Source organism: Sinocyclocheilus rhinocerous, unplaced genomic scaffold (assembly GCF_001515625.1).
Source record: "Sinocyclocheilus rhinocerous isolate Xijiao unplaced genomic scaffold, SAMN03320098_v1.1 scaffold534, whole genome shotgun sequence".
Classification (NCBI taxonomy): Eukaryota; Metazoa; Chordata; class Actinopteri; order Cypriniformes; family Cyprinidae; genus Sinocyclocheilus; species Sinocyclocheilus rhinocerous.
In genome coordinates, this window is record NW_015646352.1 from 2931025 (window position 1) to 2954795 (window position 23771).

Consider the following 23771-nt stretch of genomic DNA (forward strand, 5'->3'; position numbering starts at 1 on the left):
CCGTAAATGATGATGTTGTGTACACTTATAATCAGGAGTTAGTCAGTAGGTAGCCTATCTATCTTTAATTTGTAGAAAATTGTATGTTTTTTTTTTCTTTTCAAAAACGCATTCAACCAACATACATTTCCCCCCCGAAAATGGACCCTTTTTATCATCTCGGACATATGTTTTTTTTATGTAATGGTTATACATGTTTCTTACTGCTTTGTACAGTAGTGTTTGACAGCAGTGTTTTGCCTGTTGCAGCGTGCGTTATTTTCCGGTGCAGATTTGATCGCTTTTGCCGTTCTGCAGGTGCGTCAGTTTTTAATCTGCCCAGTAGGTGGGACTTGATGCTCGGAGCATGGACCTCTCTCTCTCTCTCTCACTAGACTGCGCTCTGACGCTTTAGTCTACAAGCCAGAGATCCAACAACCTGGAACTACGCGACAAACAGCACCGAGGAGACGGGGAAGCTTGTACCATGCAGCCCGGAGAGGAGGACAGCCTGGGACCGTTGATTTTTGAGCCCTTTCTATATTGACGGAGTATTTCCCCCCTCTTTTCTTGGGGACATTATTGCGATCTCTGTGATCTGACATACCTTCACTCTCATCCACGCACCCGCGCGCGCTCTCGCATCACCGTACGGATACCCGTTGCCGTTGAACATTAGTGAGGAGCTAAAACATTGAGGGAAGCACTTGGAAACATGGATTTATTCTCCATCCCACCCCGCGTTTGCTGGTGGAGGATCCTGTTTCTCCTCAGCATCTTCCAAGATTATATGAGCTCCATGCTAGACTGCCCACCGACCTGCCGTTGTTCTACCACGAACATCTTTTGCAATGAGTCTTACCAAGGGAATTTCTTTCCCCTCCTGGCACTACAGGACACCGTGAGCGATGGGAATACCACTAACAGCCTCCCAGACCTGTTTGAGAACATCTCCTCCATGTAAGTCAAGCGCACAAGTGTCCATCACATGTTGAGTCCATGTGTGCATCGAGATCAACTCTCAGCCTCCCACTAACTCCAGGATTTGTGTTGGTGTGTGGGATGATTAGAAGGGTTTTAATGATGGGCAGTAGCTAAAAACGATCTTAAATTGATATAAAATGTTAATTATACAGTTGGAAATAGCAATTGAATATCCATATTAAATCAAGAATAAAAAGAAAACAGATTTTTGTTACTCCATATAAGTACACAATCAATGTTAAAAAATTCCAAATAAATGACACCTGATTGGGGACAATTAATTGCAACATCTGAGCTTAAATGCATCAGTTTTTTTGACTTCACAGAGAGGAGTCTTTATAGAAGCTGCTTTGTATTCAAGACAGGAATCCCAAAAGGAATTTTGTCACATTCGTGAGCTTCGTCAAAGGTGTATTGTGCTATTAAAGAGAGCGTGAGAGAGAGGGAGGAAAAAAGGCTTTACATGAGTTTGAAGTCACATACCAGCGTGTATTAATAAGTGCATGGAGAATTTAAAGTCAGATCTCATTTATGCAATCATTTTAAAGCTGATGTTCCAGTGTTTGGCTTCTATTAGAAGGTTAAAGTTGGATAAGTAATAGGAGATAGAAACATTAATGCTGTAATAGCTATATGATGGTGTTTTTGATGGACTCTGATGGTTTTGGGATAAATAGAAGAGCTGCGTAATGGCCCTCAGCTGATCCGAGCAACTAAATAATAACACCTGGAGCAAAGAAAACATTAATGTTGTTGTCTTCAACCAGCTTTGGATGCCAAATAATGGCATTTTGAATTGTAAAAGCTATTAGTTTTGGCATATTAAGACATAAATTCTCTCCCTCTCTCAAAGTTTTCCTCATATGGGCCATCATGGTTCAACACTGGTTCTCCTGAACATGCCATCAGTCTGGATCTGTTTTCATTACATAATGTCAATAATTTAAAGCTACAAATGTGCAAAAAGCAAGGCAGATCTTGTTCTCGTTGAATAATGTCAATGCTGGCACAGCAATGAGGACAAGAGTGCGTTTTGGTGAACAAAAACCTGATTCATGATTGATTCTTTGCTGGGAATTGTCTACAAAAGGATGCCATGACGACTCTATAGCGCTTTGTGATGGATTCACTTTTTTCCATCGCATTCTATCAAGGAAATTGCATAATAGTGTATGCAAACTGATGTATGAGATCAACAGGGAGACGTTTTTACAGCCCTGTCGCCAGTCACTTTGTAAGGCCACTAGAGGGGATAGTGGTAACCTTTTCCAGCGTCTAAACTGGAAAGCAAGAGTGCACTGATCAGGGAGCTTCTCTCTAAGTGTGCAAGTCCTTTCTCGCTTATTTGCTTTTGACTAGTTGTTTGCTTCAAAGATTTAATTTTCTGCAGTAGCTGTAGAGATTTCAGCACCTTCTCATGCTGGACAGCTCCTATAACTCGGCCGTTTTTTGGCACAACCCCATTCCTGTGCTGCCCACTTTGGGTGTTTTTCTTATTTGACACCCAATTCTGGTCTTGGAGCCTCGACTAATGAGTTCATGATATAAATCAAAAGGTGGACATCCACAATGTGATGTGGGGTACTTCAGGAGCAGGATTGAAAGTTTTCCTGAAAAAGAGGCCTACATTTTTAGTCGGCATTCCCCGACGAGTCATCAACCCACTTCTATTGTATTCGCATGACCTTGACCAATTTACAAATGATTGCGATTTTCCTCCTTCAGGCCAACTAGCTTCAGTGTTACTATTAGAACTAAAGTGAGGCCACCTGAAACCTTGGAGGCCATTTAGAGGAGACCAGGGCAAGTTGTCACATGGGGAAGTTGTCATCTGGTCAGCGGTACATCCAAGTAACTAGGTTTCAACAGAAACATTTCTACATAAATGCGAAGCTGAATTTTCAGCATCATTACTCCAGCCTTCAGTGTCACATGATCCTTCAGAAATCAATTCTAATATGCTGATTTGCTCAAAAAATTCTCATTATTTTTTGTGATACATTTTTTTCAGGAATCTTTGAATAGAAAGTTCAAAATACTGTAACGACATAAATGTCTTTACTTTCAATGTTGATCCTTGCTAAATAGAAGAATTAATTCTTTACGTTCAATAGCTATTTGGTAGAAAATCTTTGAAGTGTTTGTCTAATACAGAAATTGACTGACTTTCTAAGAAGTATTCATTAGAGTAAAAAGTGTGACAGCTGTCTCTTCTACTTATTGAACAGTGTATATATATGTAGTATTACAACTAAGATTTTTTAAATGCTGAGAACTTGAGGACAGAAACGATTTAATTATGCAGTATGCAAACAATAAATGTTTCCTGCAAACTGGGACTACAGCTTAAACATAAGTTAATTTGGTTTTGTTGTGCTATCATAGCTTTATTACAGAGACTTTTTCATTTAGCAGTGTCTAAATGGATATGTATTATTAAGCGTCTATTGTTTAGAATATTACTACTTTTTAGATTTACAGTGGCCCCCAAAAGTATTTGGATACCTTAGTCATATTATATATGTAATGATATTCATGTATGTTTATTAAATCAATTTGCATTTAGTTAAAGAAAGATAAAATAAGCACACTTTCCATGAAAGCTAACACATCTGTTTGTGAAATGTGTTAAGTTAAAATAGTTTAGATTCTATGACACTTGTGTCTACTTGAGGGAAACTGATTTCATACATAAAGTAAAAAAAAAAAAAAAAGAAGTTGGTCCTGAGAAAACAACTAACAGCGTTTGCAATAGAATCTCCACCATGCGATTGTAAATGTGTCAAAGAGTTTTCAGGCCACTACATAATATGACTTATGTGAAATACTATTTGATGGCATCACAAGTGGTTGAGGTCCATCCATTATTGCAGTTTTGCACATTTTTGAGTGAGAACAACCCAAAGTTGAGTTTTTCATCTGTTTGTGAAATGTGTTAAGTTAAAACAACAGTTTAGATTCTATGACACTTGTGTCTACTTGAGGGAAACTGATTTCATACATAAAGTAAAAAAAACAAAACAAGAAGTTGGTCCTGAGAAAACAACTAACAGCGTTTGCAATAGAATCTCCACCATGCGATTGTAAATGTGTCAAAGAGTTTTCAGGCCACTACATAATATGACTTATGTGAAATACTATTTGATGGCATCACAAGTGGTTGAGGTCCATCCATTATTGCAGTTTTGCACATTTTTGAGTGAGAACAACCCAAAGTTGAGTTTTTCATGCTTGCAGATTTTTACAATATGGTCGTTTTCCCCCAGCTTTGTTGCAGTCTTCTGTTTGTTTTGCATCAGAGTAATCTTAGTGTTGCTCATTTGTTTTCATCAAGTCTATCCATTACGCTAATTGTCTTTTTTTTTTTGTACTCCCAATAATGGTATTTCTGTATTAGCAGCACTATTCTTTTACTTTGCTAATGGAATGTCATAATGCATGGCCAGAATGAACAACATACCAGATCCCTCTTATTTAACGCTTTATGCTACAACAAAATATGCTCAATGAATTCAATATGAAAGCATCTACATTGCTATTTTGCCATTGCATTTCTGATTTTTCTGACTTCTAGAAAGAGTAGGAATATTTTAAATAATATTGATTTCTTTACTATTGCTAATTTTTGACACCTCAAAAGCTGAACTTTATCAGAGATTTATTAATAATCCTGTGTATTTTGTTAGTAATCGTGGAATTGTGGAATTTTATTGCCGACTAGATTGAGAAAACAACTTGATATTGAGGTACCAGACAAAGACTGTCTCTTTAATGACTTTTATGAGAACTGATTATAAAATAAGAATATTATTTTATTTAAAGTATTTTAAATATTATTTTATTTACATGAGTTAAAGGAAAATTATATAATATATATTAATTATATTATATATTAATTTAATATATTATTTAAACAATTTTATTTATAAAAGGGTTAATAATATTTTAAATTTCAAGGAAAATTATAGACATTCTTTTTTTATTTATTTATCTGTTTTTATTTGCTTCATGTAGTTTTTTTTTTTTTTTTTTGTGGCACATAGAGTCCAATGTTGTGCAAGAGGATGACTAGCCCTCACTCACTATTGTTGATTCACCATTCAGTCTCCATTCAGCTGTCCCAGGGGTCTCTGTGTCTGCAGACCATTGTCTGAGAGCCTAATTTCATGTGTGATTAAAAAGAGTGGATTAGCAACAGTTTCAGATAGGCCTAGTTGAAAATGACTCCCTGAAATCTAAATGGCGCTACTTTGGAAAGATCTCCGAAGCTCAATTACACCGGAGCTTTCAAAAAGCGTTTTCAAAGTAAAGTGGCCGTTGCAAATCTGCACCTATAAAAGCCATGTCACGTACCTGCTGATAGATGGAAAAGGCATGAAAAAATAGGTCGCTCATTGAAGAACATTTTAATGGAAATTCAAACGGCATCTACTGTATACTGATGTGTTGTGCTCGTCGTTGTGAGTAAGACTGCAAACTGGGACTACAGCTTAAACATAAGTTAATTTGGTTTTGTTGTGCTATCATAGCTTTATTACAGAGACTTTTTCATTTAGCAGTGTCTAAATGGATATGTATTATTAAGCGTCTATTGTTTAGAATATTACTACTTTTTAGATTTACAGTGGCCCCCAAAAGTATTTGGATACCTTAGTCATATTATATATGTAATGATATTCATGTATGTTTATTAAATCAATTTGCATTTAGTTAAAGAAAGATAAAATAAGCACACTTTCCATGAAAGCTAACACATCTGTTTGTGAAATGTGTTAAGTTAAAACAACAGTTTAGATTCTATGACACTTGTGTCTACTTGAGGGAAACTGATTTCATACATAAAGTAAAAAAAACAAAACAAGAAGTTGGTCCTGAGAAAACAACTAACAGCGTTTGCAATAGAATCTCCACCATGCGATTGTAAATGTGTCAAAGAGTTTTCAGGCCACTACATAATATGACTTATGTGAAATACTATTTGATGGCATCACAAGTGGTTGAGGTCCATCCATTATTGCAGTTTTGCACATTTTTGAGTGAGAACAACCCAAAGTTGAGTTTTTCATGCTTGCAGATTTTTACAATATGGTCGTTTTCCCCCAGCTTTGTTGCAGTCTTCTGTTTGTTTTGCATCAGAGTAATCTTAGTGTTGCTCATTTGTTTTCATCAAGTCTATCCATTACGCTAATTGTCTTTTTTTTTTTGTACTCCCAATAATGGTATTTCTGTATTAGCAGCACTATTCTTTTACTTTGCTAATGGAATGTCATAATGCATGGCCAGAATGAACAACATACCAGATCCCTCTTATTTAACGCTTTATGCTACAACAAAATATGCTCAATGAATTCAATATGAAAGCATCTACATTGCTATTTTGCCATTGCATTTCTGATTTTTCTGACTTCTAGAAAGAGTAGGAATATTTTAAATAATATTGATTTCTTTACTATTGCTAATTTTTGACACCTCAAAAGCTGAACTTTATCAGAGATTTATTAATAATCCTGTGTACTTTGTTAGTAATCATAGAATTGTGGAATTTTATTGCCGACTAGATTGAGAAAACAACTTGATATTGAGGTACCAGACAAAGACTGTCTCTTTAATGACTTTTATGAGAACTGATTATAAAATAAGAATATTATTTTATTTAAAGTATTTTAAATATTATTTTATTTACATGAGTTAAAGGAAAATTATATAATATATATTAATTATATTATATATTAATTTAATATATTATTTAAACAATTTTATTTATAAAAGGGTTAATAATATTTTAAATTTCAAGGAAAATTATAGACATTCTTTTTTTATTTATTTATCTGTTTTTATTTGCTTCATGTAGTTTTTTTTTTTTTTTTTTGTGGCACATAGAGTCCAATGTTGTGCAAGAGGATGACTAGCCCTCACTCACTATTGTTGATTCACCATTCAGTCTCCATTCAGCTGTCCCAGGGGTCTCTGTGTCTGCAGACCATTGTCTGAGAGCCTAATTTCATGTGTGATTAAAAAGAGTGGATTAGCAACAGTTTCAGATAGGCCTAGTTGAAAATGACTCCCTGAAATCTAAATGGCGCTACTTTGGAAAGATCTCCGAAGCTCAATTACACCGGAGCTTTCAAAAAGCGTTTTCAAAGTAAAGTGGCCGTTGCAAATCTGCACCTATAAAAGCCATGTCACGTACCTGCTGATAGATGGAAAAGGCATGAAAAAATAGGTCGCTCATTGAAGAACATTTTAATGGAAATTCAAACGGCATCTACTGTATACTGATGTGTTGTGCTCGTCGTTGTCACTTAGAGATAAAAAAATATTCTTTTTTTAAAAAATGTCATTAGTTCTGTTTGGGTCTCAGACACTTTATTTTATTTTATTTTATTATTATTATTTTTTTAAAATTCTATCTGTCTGTCTATCTATCAATCAGTTGATAGTATGTTCAGTTTTTATTCAGAGCAACAAATTAAGTTTATTTATTTATTTATGAAAGGGTTAGTAAAGTCTTCAGTTTGAATTAAGGAAAATTATAAATTTATTTCATTATATAGATTACTTTCAACAGTCTTGTGTTTAGTTTATTTATAAAAGGGTTAAATCCCTTAATATCCCTAAATATCATAAATTTAACAGAAAATTACAGTATTTATATATACACAAGGTTAGTAATGTCTTCAGTTTGAAGGGCAATTATAGATTAATTACATTATTTCTATTTTTTTATTTATGTATTTATTCATTAAAGGGTTAATATCTTCAATTTCAAAGGAAATTATAGATTACTTTCAACAATTTTGTGTTTAGTTTATTTATAAAAGGGTTAAATCCCTTAATATGCCCAAATATCTTCAATTTCACAGAAAATGATATTACTTATTTATTTATCCAAGACTTAATATTCTACATGTAAAGAGATTCATTTCATTAATTTTATTTCTTTGTTTTATTTATAATTTTCTGTTTATTTATTTGTGGCACATACAGCATTGGACTCTCTCTAAGACGCAAAACATACAGGATGCAGAGTCATTCTCAACTAAACATTAGTGGATATTTAGAAAAGGGTGAGGGAGGGTTAAAGAAAAACATCTATTGATTTCAAAATCAGCTATCCTATTTATTTGATCCTAATTACCCTGAAGCTCATTTGACATGGTTTAACAACTAGAAGCTAAACTACTTAGAAAAAAGCGTATAAAATCCAATAACATCAGCGCTGCCTCCTCTCTTCATTGGCTTTAGGTTTAGTAATTGTTAGCTCTGTCTTCTTTGCAAGAAAATCAAACTGACCTCATGCATAACAAAACTACTTGTGTTTAAAAACTATTTGTAAGACAGACTTATTGGCTTAAAAGGCCTTTTCAAAGACAAAAAAAAACCAAAACATTTATGGACCTTGTGAAGTCTAAGCAAAGTCCCTCTTTTATCTGATGCCTATTTATTTACAGAAGCGCAGGTGGAATTTGACAATTTTGAGAGCCTTAGGTGTTGGATCAAAAGAAAACAGTGTTTTCAGAAATGGTTGGTTGGCCTCAAAGACCCTCACAGTGTGGATGCAGATGTGAACGTGTGACATAGTCATGGTCTCGCTGTGCTACGTTAATCAGGATACTTTGCCAATAACGGCTTTGCTTGCGTTTTCCATTTTACGTGTTGTATTGGGTGGCTGCCTTCAGTCATAAATTATCCCGGCGTGTCATTGAAATGAGGCCGTGTGCTATCGATCAGAGATTCTTTCCGTATGCATCAGCCTTTTTTTTTTTTTTTTGGTCTCATACCCTGGTTGTAATACCCTCAGTGGGAAAGGTCATGGAGATATCGGGACACTATAGAAATGCTTGACGTGGGCTTTCTTAAATGCATGGAATATTCATTGGTTTTGTAGACGTCACATGAACGTCAGCAGGCAAGTGTGAATCCTTTCCAAACAGATGTGATATACATCAGGGTCTCAGAAACTGAATCTTGAGAAATCAGGCTCAATATTAAAAAAGATTTTTGTTTTACGAGAACTGATTATAGATTAAAAAATATTATATTTACACTTAGAGATAAAAAAATATTCTTTTTTTTAAAAATGTAATTAGTTCTGTTTGGGTCTCAGACACTTTATTTTATTTTATTTTATTATTATTATTTTTTTAAAATTCTATCTGTCTGTCTATCTATCAATCAGTTGATAGTATGTTCAGTTTTTATTCAGAGCAACAAATTAAGTTTATTTATTTATTTATGAAAGGGTTAGTAAAGTCTTCAGTTTGAATTAAGGAAAATTATAAATTTATTTCATTATATAGATTACTTTCAACAGTCTTGTGTTTAGTTTATTTATAAAAGGGTTAAATCCCTTAATATCCCTAAATATCATAAATTTAACAGAAAATTACAGTATTTATATATACACAAGGTTAGTAATGTCTTCAGTTTGAAGGGCAATTATAGATTAATTACATTATTTATATTTTTTTATTTATGTATTTATTCATTAAAGGGTTAATATCTTCAATTTCAAAGGAAATTATAGATTACTTTCAACAATTTTGTGTTTAGTTTATTTATAAAAGGGTTAAATCCCTTAATATGCCCAAATATCTTCAATTTCACAGAAAATGATATTACTTATTTATTTATCCAAGACTTAATATTCTACATGTAAAGAGATTCATTTCATTAATTTTATTTCTTTGTTTTATTTATAATTTTCTGTTTATTTATTTGTGGCACATACAGCATTGGACTCTCTCTAAGACGCAAAACATACAGGATGCAGAGTCATTCTCAACTAAACATTAGTGGATATTTAGAAAAGGGTGAGGGAGGGTTAAAGAAAAACATCTATTGATTTCAAAATCAGCTATCCTATTTATTTGATCCTAATTACCCTGAAGCTCATTTGACATGGTTTAACAACTAGAAGCTAAACTACTTAGAAAAAGCGTATAAAATCCAATAACATCAGCGCTGCCTCCTCTCTTCATTGGCTTTAGGTTTAGTAATTGTTAGCTCTGTCTTCTTTGCAAGAAAATCAAACTGACCTCATGCATAACAAAACTACTTGTGTTTAAAAACTATTTGTAAGACAGACTTATTGGCTTAAAAGGCCTTTTCAAAGACAAAAAAAAAGGGAGGGTTAAAGAAAAACATCTATTGATTTCAAAATCAGCTATCCTATTTATTTGATCCTAATTACCCTGAAGCTCATTTGACATGGTTTAACAACTAGAAGCTAAACTACTTAGAAAAAAGCGTATAAAATCCAATAACATCAGCGCTGCCTCCTCTCTTCATTGGCTTTAGGTTTAGTAATTGTTAGCTCTGTCTTCTTTGCAAGAAAATCAAACTGACCTCATGCATAACAAAACTACTTCTGTTTGAAAACTATTTTTTGACATTCTTAGCCTAGAAAACTCTGTCATTGTAGTGTGTATTATTGTTATTATTATTAAAAGCCCTTTTGTGACTTTTCCTTTGACCTTGAGAGTTCAAAAAGCTTTTTGTATATCATTACGCTATGATATTGGTGACAAGAGCACATGCATGAATGAGCATGTCATGCACATTATCCCTCTTTTATCTGATGCCTATTTATTTACAGAAGCGCAGGTGGAATTTGACAATTTTGAGAGCCTTAGGTGTTGGATCAAAAGAAAACAGTGTTTTCAGAAATGGTTGTTTGACATTCTTAGCCTAGAAAACTCTGTCATTGTAGTGCGTATTATTATTATTATTAAAAGCCCTTTTGTGACTTTTTCTTTGACCTTGAGAGCTTAAAAAGCTTTTTGTTTATCATTACGCTATGATATTGGTGACAAGAGCACATGCATGAATGAGCATGTCATGCACATTATTATTTTCAATAATATTTTAGACACGACAACCTTTTAACAACCCGTTAAAAGAGCAGAAAGAATGCAAAGTACTTGCTAATGTTCAAATTATGGATTTTGAAGGAGCACGTGACTGATCTCAGGGCGTGCTGGCATGGACTGACCCGCTACTGTCCCGAGTACAGTAATGTGAAGCATCCATTTGTGTGACCCCTGATGTTCATAATGTGTCTGGAGGCCCTCTTTATGATAAACATAATGGCAGAAAGATCAATATAAAGCAGGTTGGCCTCAAAGACCCTCACAGTGTGGATGCAGATGTGAACGTGTGACATAGTCATGGTCTCGCTGTGCTACGTTAATCAGGATACTTTGCCAATAATGGCTTTGCTTGCGTTTTCCATTTTACGTGTTGTATTGGGTGGCTGCCTTCAGTCATAAATTATCCCGGCGTGTCATTGAAATGAGGCCGTGTGCTATCGATCAGAGATTCTTTCCGTAACATTGAAATGGGACATTTTGGTTTTGTGGGGTTGATAGAATTTGTCCAGTGGTGGACATGTTTACGAAGTAGAAGATCTGGTGGATGGATCTGCATATTAAGTGACACCAGTGGACCTGTGTTTGTATTTGGCATGCAGAACCACATACATACATACACGTGCATCTTATTTACAGTTGTGGGTAGTTTTAATAGTTGTATTATCTGAAATGAACAACAACAATAACAATTATAATAGTAATAATGTTATTTACAACAATAATAATAATAATGCATTTATGTATGTATTTACAGTATGCTATAATAATACATATGCTATAACTATAATAATACAAATTTATTTATACTACTACTACTAACCACCTATGAATCACCTTTGTACATTTAGTGCTTGAGATGTAGCCCATGATGTGATTTTAATTTTCTGTTTTTATTGTATTTAACAAAGGCAGGTTTTTTCAGTACATTCACAAGACTGTTCTAGCTGCTGGCTATATATATGACACTAAATAACAGTAGGAAGTTGAGGCAAAATGATGGCCACTGTTGCGTCGAAACAGTGTGGTGCAAAAATATGTGCATGCCACTCCCCCTCCTGCTGCTTCTACAAATAAGTTACACAGCGCTTTGTCAGACCCCAAACTGAGAACACTTCTGTTTGTGTGTTTGATGGGGAATCGCTCCCTAAATTTAGCTGAATGCACTCAGTTGTAAGATTGACAGCCAGAGATCTCAAGGTCACATGGTGGTTTGATGTAAGTTTGTAGATATTTTGGGTAAGCAGGTCATGTAATTGTTGCTACAAGATTTTTATTTTATTTTATGTCATGTCATGTCATGTCATGTCATGTCATGTCATGTCACTGTTAGTTAGAAAGACACACTTTACTGATAGTGTGAGAGGCTGGTTTTACATGATGCAACTCTTATCTGTCATAATGCCCTTGTCCTGACATCTGGAGAGGTCTTGTAGTGGTCATAGACCATGATAAAATATTGATCACTCTCTCCTTTCAGCACACGATAAAGCCTTTTGCCTCCTTGCCTCTTTAGAAGACATAAAAAAAAAAAACTTCTGTCTTTTTATGACTACGAAAATTGTAAATGGACAGTCTTTTTTTGAGCCAGCAAGGCAATTTTTAGCCACTGTCGATGATGAAAGTTAATGAAACACAAGCACATCCCAGCTATTTTTCCTAATTCAATAGAAAACTATTGATTGAGCCAAAAGTAATGGAATAACAATGACGGTGACATTCCAATCTAGAATATTCGCCGCTATAGACGGCGGATAATACGGGGGAGGGAGCTTTGGGTTTCAATCATGGACATTTTGGAGGTAATTTTGTCCGCTGCCGTTTTAGATTTCCTTCGTTTTCATTTTCTCTTTTTCCTAGTGCTCTCCCATCCTCTTTCTCATTTTTTTCTATCCCTCCTTCTTGCCGCTGATCTTTTATTCATTGCATGGCTAATGAAGCGCCTGATAGACTGTAGAACAGTGTGGATGATCCGCAGCAGTTTATTTCTCTGCTAGAGAGCAGATGAGAGGCGTCCACAGGTAGGCAGTAGCGGCGTCTTTAACGGCATGCCTTGTTCATGCTTGCTTGCTTTTGCAAAGGACTTTCATACCAGATCTGAATACATTTGCTCTTTTTCCATTTTCATTGTGAAATAAAGAATGTCAGACCCTTTACACCTGATTGTTATGTGCATTTTCATTGATTAGATCACATTGGATAACAGTTGACCGTGTTGAAAGACATAATTAGTCTCTGATGGCACACCTACAGATGCCCACATTCCCTTCTTAGTCTAGTAAACTCTAATCCGATTGGCTATACACAACTTCCAAGAGTACGAGCACACATTTATTTATTTGTATATATGTTATCAGTCCGCTCGGAATCCAAGTTCTGTAGGAAAAATAAAAATCTTCAAGGAAAAAAAAAATTTCTAGGTTATGATATTTAGATTAGATATTGAGAGTTTTTTTTTTGATACTTTAAGTAGCAAGTAGACTAGATATTCATGAACATAACTTCTGTCTTTTAGTCTGTACTCATATTCTTAATTTTGTTAGTCTGTACTCATTTTCTATTTACTTTCTGCTGTTTTATTGACTTTTTGTATAACATTTCTGTATTCTATAAAAACGTTTTAAAAATATTTTTTCTGTGCTGATTTATTACTTTGTTATAGATGTCAATCAGTCTTCTAAGTGGGCGGTTCTTGGCCAGTATAAGCTGCTGGTTATTATACATTAACCAGCGTATACGTTTTCAACATTGATAATAATAAGAAATGTTTCTCGAGTATCAAATCAGCATATTAGGATGATTTCTGAAGGATCACGTGATCACGAAAATTCAGCTTTGCCATCACAGGAATAAATTACTTTTTAAAAATAAATAGATTCAAATATAAAACTATTTCTATTTTAATTTGTAATAATATTTCACAATATTACTGTTTTCACTGCATTTTTAATCAAATACATGTAGCTTTGGTGACCATAAAACTTAAAAAAATCTTACCAACACCAAACCTGTGAATGTAACATCATATATGTTTTTTTTTCTCTCTTAGAAGATCTTTCTCTCTTACTTCCTCTACTACATTTTAAATCTCCCTGCTAAGCTTTACACATGTAGAGTCTATAGCAGGTTAGCCCATGCAGGCAGACTTGACACATATTGACTTTGACTGACGTTCTAAAACCAAAGAGGCCTTATAGGAGGCTGTAAGCACAGGGCTGAGGGCTTCCGTGTTGCCAGAGGGTCCTAGTTCTTTGTGATACTCATTGCTATTCACAGGAAGCCCCAGCAATAGGAAAACAAGAGTGGGCGTCACAAATGGGATTGAGCGTCTTAGAGGACACCTGTGCCAGGCGGATGCATGTTGGGTTTAGCCGCGTATCGCTGTTCCCTGCAGCGCCTTGTCTTTTTGGGGGCCTGTTTAGGATTTCAGGGGAGCTTTTCTGTGTTGAAAGGCTAAGTGGGATTTTGCCTCCTATCTCAGGCATTTCTCTGTGTAATGAAATGTTACTTTCCAACTGCAAGTGGCAGAGTCTCTATAAGGTCATTGTGATGGTGGCTTGAAAACTTGTTTTGGGATCCAAGTCGTAGGACTCTGGTATAAATTGACTGCCTCCTCTGCCAAGTGTGCTTCAGACTTATTCTTAGATGTGAAGTAACCCAACCACAGTGTGGTAAATCTTGTAGCAGATTGTAAAAATAGCAGTTTTAAGCACTTTTATGTTATAATGTGGAGATTTCATTAGCATATCATTGAAATATTCAAAAGTACCTTAAGACTTTGTAGTGTAGAGACTTTTAACAAATACTTTATCTGATTTTCCAGTTAAAATATCAAGACTTCCTTGAAACAATTATTATTTGTGAAGATTTGAATTACTTGGTAAATTTGTAAGTGAAGTGACGTGTGGCAGAGTATGGTGACCCATATTCAGAATTTGTGCTCTGCATTTAACCCATCCAAGTGCACACACACACCGTGAACACACACCCAGAGCAGTGGGCAGCCATGTGCTGCGGCACCCAGGGAGCAGTTGGGGGTTCGGTGCCTTGCTCAAGGGTCTCACCTATTGAAGGTGGAAGAGAGTGCTGGTTATACGCTTCCCCCACTGACAATTCCTGCCGGACCTGAGACTCGAACCCACAACCTTTGGGTTACAAGTCTGACTCTCTAACCATTGGGCCACGACTGCCCAATAAAACCTGTTTTAAGTATTAGCATGTTATGCAGTGTTGCTTAAGGATTTGTACATATTTTTACAGGAAAACAAGTAAAAAAAAAAAAAAAAAAAAGGTCATAACTCATTAGGAAGCCATTTTTGCAGGTTGTGATGTTCAAGTTTCTAGATACGCCTCCAGTCCTGCATTCAATGTAAAGCTGTGGTCACTTTTACAGTTGTTTGGTGAGTTTTGGCAGGCGAAATCCAGCCATTTCAATAGGAATCCACGCATTTGGGAATTTTGTGTGAGGGAGAAAGATTTCCCACACAGATTTTGCAATAGGTTCAAGTTGTTCATATGAATTTACCGCATTGACCAACAGAAGGATACTTTATTTAAAAGTTACTTCTGTGTCAACTGTGATTCATACATCACTATTGTAGACAATGGCCTTTTTTGTCAGCGAAATTTTGCTGAAATGGTGTTAATGTGAGCACACCATACATCTATGTGCTTTTTTTACATTCATCCAGTGAAAGTGAAAAATTGAGATTCAGATCACTTTGAAAAGTATAAACACCCAACACCTCAAAATCGGATGAACTGATGACTGTAGATTCATAGTCATGGCTATTATCATCTCAGTATGATTCAAACGGTCATTTTCGAGGCCACATATGTCTTTGTGGCAGTAGCGGTTTTTGGGGCGGCATTTTTTCATGATACATGGGGGGCGGCACGAGCAGTAAAAAAAAAATAAAAAATCCTCTGCGCCGTCGCCGCGAAGCGGTTTTCTATTATCTATCATTTCACTGTGTGGGGAATTGGCAAATTGGCGCCCCTGCTTGCTGAGAAGGTGCCGTGCACAGAAGCTGTGTGAGAAGATGTTGCTCCAAGAACACATTAATATGCAAATTAGATATAGTGTATAGATGCATTGCATTGAATGGGAATATTAATTTATGGCCATTTTACCCACATATTGCATAAAGTAAAATGGTGTATCAATTCATTCCATTATATCTTTCATAACATAGTTGAGAATCATCTTTATACAAATTTTGGTTAAAAAAAATCCTGAAACCCAAAAAGTTATTGGTGATTGAAAAAAAATCCCATTGCTTTTGCCTATAATATAATATACATATAATTTCATGTCATTTTATTTTTTAAACAACTGAGTCCTAGTGTAGAATAAAATAAAATAATGTTATAATAAAATATAACTGTGGGTGCAGAATTTTGTGGGGGGCGCTCGAAGGGGGTCTCGCCCAGGGTGTAATTCAATGTAGAACCGCCACTGGTTTGTGGTCTGGGCTGGTTGAGTCCTAGTGTCCACTACAGAGGACATAGCATAACATAATGAGCGGGGGGCGCTCGAAGGGGGTCTCGCCCAGGGTGTAATTCAATGTAGAACCGCCACTGGTTTGTGGTCTGGGCTGGTGTCCTGCTGTTGAAAAGATGTTGCCAAGCTGTTTTCTTTGATAATGAAAAGTTTTCAATCTGTCTAACAGGTGCTCTGACCTGGCGATCTCATTTATGAGAATCAGTTTGTGGCAAGCGGTGGAGAGTGCCCAAGATCCAAGATCTACAGGCCTAATTACCCAGCTGCCGCTGAAGATTTTTTAATTTCCTACAACTGAAAAGGAGAGAAACATTCCTGCACCTGGTTGTAATGGCAAATCTGTCTTTTCCATCTGTGATTTGGAGGCGTTCTTCATCGTCTTTCCTCAACGTGATTGACCAAAGATTTGGAGAAGTTGTCATCTTCTGAAATCGTAGTTTATATTAGTAGCTTGACGGCTCTGAAATAGTTTTATTTGCTTATACACACAATAAGGGACAAGTGGAAGCCTGATCCTGGATCAGTGCTCCCAGTCATGTTTCATTTGTGAATTATGGCCTAGACTGCAGTGGAGGAAAGCCTTGCAGAGGGTGTGGGCCTTATTCCTCCTCCACCGTGAGAGGAGTTTTAATGAGAGCACAGCCGATGCATGTCCTGCGCATTCATAAATAGCTCTCCACCCCAGTCAAACTCCCTTCCTCCTCCATCCATTGGCCCACGGTGCTGGTATCAACATCCAGTAAATATGGTAAAACAATAACATCAAACCGGAGAGGGAACGAGGTGTTCCTCTGCTGCCTGGCACGTGTCGGGTCTGACATTTAGCGCCATTATCCTATTAATGTTCAATAAAAAGGCATGTTGAATTTGAGGATGGATATTTAACCCATTTGAAGTTTTCTTGAAAAGTAAATGTGAAATGTGCTTCATGTGCCATAACTTTTAAAAACTGATATTTATACTTTTAAATAGATCACTAGAATGTTTTTAACACAAATTGATCATTTTATTAGATTTTTCAACATATTTTCATTTATCAATCTAGACCCCTAAAGTCACCTGTCCTCAGATCAAATGAAGTCAATACTTTATATATTAGAATATATATTAAACTTAAGAGGTTAATTTTAAAATATACCTCTTTTCCCACTTTTTTTTTTTGTCAACACTGTCAGATATTTATAACCAAGTAAAATCAAAGTTAGTCTTCTTGAAGGTATTCCTACCATATTTCACCTGTTAGGAGTTCAGAAAAAGTTTCAAGTTCTGAGTTTTATATATACAATATTTCACAACTGGTATGTAAACTCGTTATGTACATGCAGCAAATAACTTGTTTGGTATTTTTCGATTTACCTCATTTTGTGTTGTGTTAGTAGGTAACCCGTTTGGTAGATTTACCTCAGTACCTCAATATTTTGTCAATACTGTAAGATTTTCTGTCTGACTGTGGAGACATTCAATAGATAGAGCCAGAAATCAATATGATATAATTTTATAGAGTTCATTCAGTCATTCATTGAAGTGAATGCTGAATTTGTCAATTTTTATGATGAATATTTGACACAATTTCTGTGTCTGATGGTGTTCACCCATATTGAGTGATTGAGTACTTCTAAACACATTTAACAGATTAATCCAAACGAGATTCTTTGAAACAGATTCTTTCAATTTTGTAGTCCGTTTTATCCCAGTACTCAAGAATCATTCGAGATGATGCTGAAAATGGATGTGCAAAGCATCTAAATCCAGTTCATCACCTTGGACTCGCTGACAACTGATTCCCAACTGTGTCTCTGGGCAGCGTAAAAATTCCTGTTAAGTGTTTCCTTTCTAAAAACGATGTTATTTGGCTGTTACAGAGTAATAGATTGGAAAGGAAATTTTTAGTTTGACTCAGAGGCTTTAGATTGAAGTTTGTGTTTGTAACGATTTCGTAATTGTTTTTTTTTTCTCATGCTAGTGTTTTATTACCTTGCTTTGTATTCTTTCCAACACATCAGAGACTTTCCTGTCTGGCCTAGCTTTCATCAAGCTAAGACACCTATGAATAAAGAGAGAGAGAGAATAAGGAGACTGCTTTACATGTAATTCCTTTTCTATTCAGGTCTTTATATTGTTAGCATGGATTGCAGGGTGGCTCATTTTAAAACCTCCAGTGTATTTTTATTCTTTTTTTTTTCTGTTGAGCACAAATGGCATCAGCAGGTCATGCCTTTAAGTAAAAACGTGCAATTATACGATCATAATTTGCCATAATTAAAGCTTGAAAATTGATATGAGCAAAGAACATCAACAAAGGAGATGTAGTTCACGTACATTCATTACTAATTTATGAGGATATCTTGTTTTAATTCATTCATAATTGCTTTGGAAACTTGGAGAGCTCACCACTGTTACTTTTCCCTAAATAATTACAACCATGTCACCCAATGGGATGTTTTAGATTGGTAATTGGAATTTGATTTAAGTGACTTTTTAAATATTTCAAGCCCAAAGAATAAAATGTAATAGAACGTTTAAAAAGACTGAACATCTAATACCCTGATGGGTCTGAGCAATTAAGGGGAGTGTTAAATTTGATTTGGCAATATTGGCGAGGAGTAAAAAGAAAACTAATAACTATGGAAATAGGTTGGGTTTATCTTCAGCCACCAGTGGTAGAGCGGATGTGTATGACACATTCAGTGCGGTGGTATATCAGAGCTTCCAGCATTTCCCATGGGAACGCAGGACCATTTAGACATTTTGCTTTTGCTTCGAAATGGCTTTTGATTTGGTTAGATCTCTGCCATATTACAGGCTGGAAAATGTTCAAGGAACACATGTTGGAAGATTTCCTTTGGAGAGAAGCTAATGTTTATGTGAGTTGATTAACTGTGCGTGATTTAATTCACGCACAGTTTAATCCCCCCCCATAAACTAGTTCCTCGCAAATCCCACCTCACAGCTGACTTCAGTGTTCAAATCAATCACGCAGACTCAAGAAGTTCAGACTTCATGGATTCTCAAAAATCACGGAAAAATCACTGATTGACTGAGTCTCAGTAAACATTTTACTGAGGTTAAAGGGATAGTTCACCCAAAAATGAAAAATGTCATTTAATCACCCTCAGGTTGTTCCAAATTTGTATGAGTATCTGGTTACACTTTATTTCGATAGTCCACTTTAGACATTCTATTAACTATAAGTAACTTTGTAACTACATGTCAACTACATGTCAACTAATTCTCATTAATTTGCAACTACATGTCTACTAACTCTCAGAGTAGACTGTTAGGGTAGGTTTAGCATTTGGCCCGCGGGCCGTAGTTTGGACACCCCTGGTCTACTAATACTCTACTTAAACTGCTAGCTGACATGTAGTTGCAAAGTTACTTACTGTTAATAGAATGTCTAAAGTGTCTAAAGTGGACTATCGAAATAAAGTGTTACCGAGTATCTTTCTTCTGTTGAGCACAAAAGAAGATATTTTGAAGAATGTTGGTAACCAAACAGTTGATGGTAGCCATTGACTTCTATAGTATGGAAACAAATACTATGGAAGTCAGTGGCTACTGTCAACTGTTCCGTTACTTTCAAAATATCTTCTTAGTAATTTTTTGAGCTTCAGTGTATGAAATTGCTCTGTGGTTGACATGATGAAATCTTTAGAATTTGCAGCAGGATGGAGTTTGCGCTCAACAGTCACGCTAGTAACGGTACTACTTTTTGCTAGCATAAACATCAAATTAAAGGTTGTTTTCTTGAAGTAATGTTTAATAGTGTAGACATTTTTAGCCTATGCTATGCTAGGTTGCTAAGTTGCTAGTTTTAGCTATATTTCTATGCTATAAGCTAGGTTGCTAAGTGAACAGTCAAATGATTGTGTGTTTAAGTCCCCCTTACCTGGGAAGCTGGTATTTTTGATAGTCATAATTACGACATCAGGTGCATTCACATTACTTTGGTGGGAGCAAGATGGCAGTGTACCTTTTCTACAAATAATCCAGCAAGATTTTTTTACCCTACTTCTACAATGTGAATAAAGAATGTGCATAGGTGTGTTTTTGCTTTGTTTTTATGCAGTTTATGAAGGTGCTGCAAACTAGATTACTATGTATTCTCTCATAGTTGTCAGGGCTATTATAGTTAACTAAAACTGAAATAAGCAAGAATTATTATTTTATTTTTGGTTACTTTAAATAAAATAAACATTAATTGAAATTAAAAATAAAAACTTTTTATTTCAACTAGTTGCCAAAGCAATAGCCTATTTCTTATTTTAATTTAGTTTAATCTAATGTACTAAAATAACTCAAACTTAAATAACAATGACTAAATATCACTAAAACAAAAACAATAACAAAAAAACGACTGAAAATGACACCCAATAAAATTACTAAAGCTATAAAATGAAAATGAAAACGGAAACAAAAAATTAAAACTGATTCAAAATATGAATGAAAAATAAATAAATTAGCAATTTCATTAATTTCAACAAATTTACCACTGCGCCTATTGCATATTGTCATAATTTCATGACAATATGCCTCCAACACAGAGTTTCCCACTCTTATTATGACTTTGTGGTGCTCGTTCTACTCGTAACTACACTCTTTCAGACGTAAACGCACGCACCATAACTAACAAAGACATAAATTGTTGATTGACGTTTGTTCTGAATGCCCGACTTTTGTGTCTCCATTTGTAAGGAGCAAGGCAGTTCTAGCTTAAATTATAAAGCCTTTGCTGATGCAGTCTCTTGCTCCAAAGCTTTAATTGCAGGTCTGTCGAGAGCGAGAGACTGAGAGAAAGAAATATGAGAGATTTCAACAATCATCTCTCGAGAGTGGATGAGTTCAGGGATTGAACATGTCTCCTTAATTCTCTTCGCCGAAAGACGCACCACCCCCCACTTGTTATGAATACCCTTTAGAAAGAGCCGAGCCCCTGGATCATGTCTTTAAGTCAGACCCCATATCTGTCTATCCCACCTAATTGAATTCCTCAAAATGAGAAGATCCCGTCTGCCAGAAAGCCTGCATGCTTTATTTCCCATCAGCGGGTTAAGAACACATGGGGTTTGATGGCGGAACCCTGATGTGCTCCCTGCCCGTCTCATCCCTTCATCTACCTTTCAGAATTAGCTAGGAAGATGGAGAGAGAGAGCAGTTCCTCGTGTAGCTGCTCAGCGAGGAGATGTCAGGGGCGGAGCGGCTCATGATGATTTCATAGCTGTCTGTGGAATAATTGAAGAGTGCGTGCTTGTGGGCATGTAGAGAGAACTACATGCAATGGTGGCAGTCTAGGCCCGCTTCTGTGTGTGCTTCAGAGCTGCGTTGTGTCCCAAAGTTATGTCTAGTAGAGTATATGTGTGTGTATATGTATGTGCACCCTGGTGGGAAAGAGAAGAGTCAAAGCCCCCCTCTCTTGGGTGCCTTTGCGCAAGAAGAGGGCAGACCCTGTGTTGCATTATTCATAAAGTTATTTCTGGGAAGTGCTATTGACAGGGCACGGTATTGTGCTCAATCTCGTTGCGTTCAGATAGGAGAATGAAGCCCAGGTTGAGATTGTGAACTGAGTAGCCACTTCTGAATAAGGTTTTTATACCAATTCAGGGACTTGAAGGACCTAGAAAAAGTAAAAGTAGTAATAATAATAATGTATTTAATAATAAGTAACATTAAAATAATAGTGTATGTAGTTTACTGTATATATATATATATAATAATTGTGCACATGTTTGTGTGTGTGCATAATTATTATTACAATTACAACTTACTATTATAAAATTTAAAAAACTATATTAGTTAAACAATAATTAATTGCTTTTTGATTCGTAATACACTCAATAAAAAGTATTTTTTGTTATTTCTCGCTAAACTTTTCAATCATTAGTGTGCTACATTGTTATGTGACCTTCACATTGCATTCAGTTCAGTGGTTGGCATCCAGTTATCATTCATTTTTTTAATATAGTGCCTTATATTGTAGTCTGATATAATGGATCTAGAAAAAAAATCATGGTATATATTGGAAATGTGAATGCACAGTATGCATACTATATACTGTAGCAGTAGTTTGATAAGTATATACTGTAAAGTGAAAGTGAAGTGACGTGTGGCCTATTATGGTGACCCATACTCAGAATTTGTGCTCTGCATTTAACCCATCCAAGTGCACACACACACAGTAGTGAACACACACACACACACATTGTGAACACACACCCGGAGCAGTGGGCAACCAATGCTACGGCACCCAGGGAGCAGTTGGGGGTTCGGTGCCTTGCTCAAGGGTCTCACCTCAGTCGTGGTATTGAAGGTGGAGAGAGCACTGGATATTCACTCCCCCCCACCTACAATCCCTGCTGGACTTGAGACTCGAACCCACAACCTTCGGGTTACAAGTCCGACTCTCTAACTATTAGGCCACGACTGCCCCCCTGTTGTGCTTCATAGTGATACACAAACAAATATCACAACTGGAGTTACTGTTGTGCCCAGTACCTCAGTTTTATTCAGCTTTCAGTCCACGACACCACGTACTGGTGGCCATGTCAGCTAACTTGATATCAATGAGATGTGCCACTTGGCTAAAATGCACTCCAAGCCCACTTAGCATGAGGTAGTCACCAAAGAACAATAGAAAAGCACACATCCCGTACACCGTCTGGCCTGTAATGCAAACATCAAGTTCTCTGTTTCAGAAAGTCTGGCAGCTTTTATCAACAAACCCTCACTCACTCGTCCCCTAATCCCAAATCCTTCATCCACTCATTTTATTTTCATGTTATCTGCACCCTTTCAAGTCTCTGTGACTGGGTTTTTGTGGCAGTTACTATTCCCCCATGTTTACTGAGTCTTCAGAGAATGTCGTCAGTACGGCTTAATGTAGTTTAAAGAGCTGGAACCCCATTCGGTTCCCAATCCCCCCCCCCTCCAAACAACTCCACCCAAGACCCAACAATGAGACAACTGTGAGGAAAGAGAAGAAAGACGATGTCCACTTTGAAAGAACAAAGAAAGGGGCGTAGTAGTCAAATCTGGCCAATCCTGGGCGATATTAACTGTGCAGATCGTGCTGTGACAGCTTTTAGATGCTGACTTTTTATTTTTCTGTCGAATTGGAACCTAGATATGTTCTGAACATTATCATATCTTTCCCATGTCGATCACTTAGACATGCTTTAATGTGAACGGACATTATTGGGGCTGCATCTCCATTTAGGAGAATTAAATCAGGTGTGTCCTTCTCGTAGAGCCGTGAGTTGATAAAATATGGGAAATGAGAAACATGTTGTCTCTGACAGCCCTGAGGATGCGTTATTGCAGCCGCCCTAATCTAAAATAACACGCAGTAATGTATGGAATTTATGTGCCACCTTAAGATCCACATAATGGAGGATTTAGTGCACACGCCATAAAGCAATAACAGGGCAGATTGAGTTTAT

General features: G+C 36.1%; 1 protein-coding gene across 1 annotated transcript in view; it reads left to right on the top strand.

The window, feature by feature from the left end:
- The first annotated feature begins 417 nt into the window (after window positions 1–417).
- Window positions 418–23771, top strand: part of LOC107707526 (NT-3 growth factor receptor-like) — a 200537-nt gene continuing 177183 nt past the window's right edge. The window contains exon 1 of the mRNA XM_016511587.1: window positions 418–939. Coding sequence (XP_016367073.1) covers window positions 695–939 — 245 coding nt within the window. The 5' untranslated portion in view covers window positions 418–694. The remainder of the gene's footprint in view (window positions 940–23771) is intronic.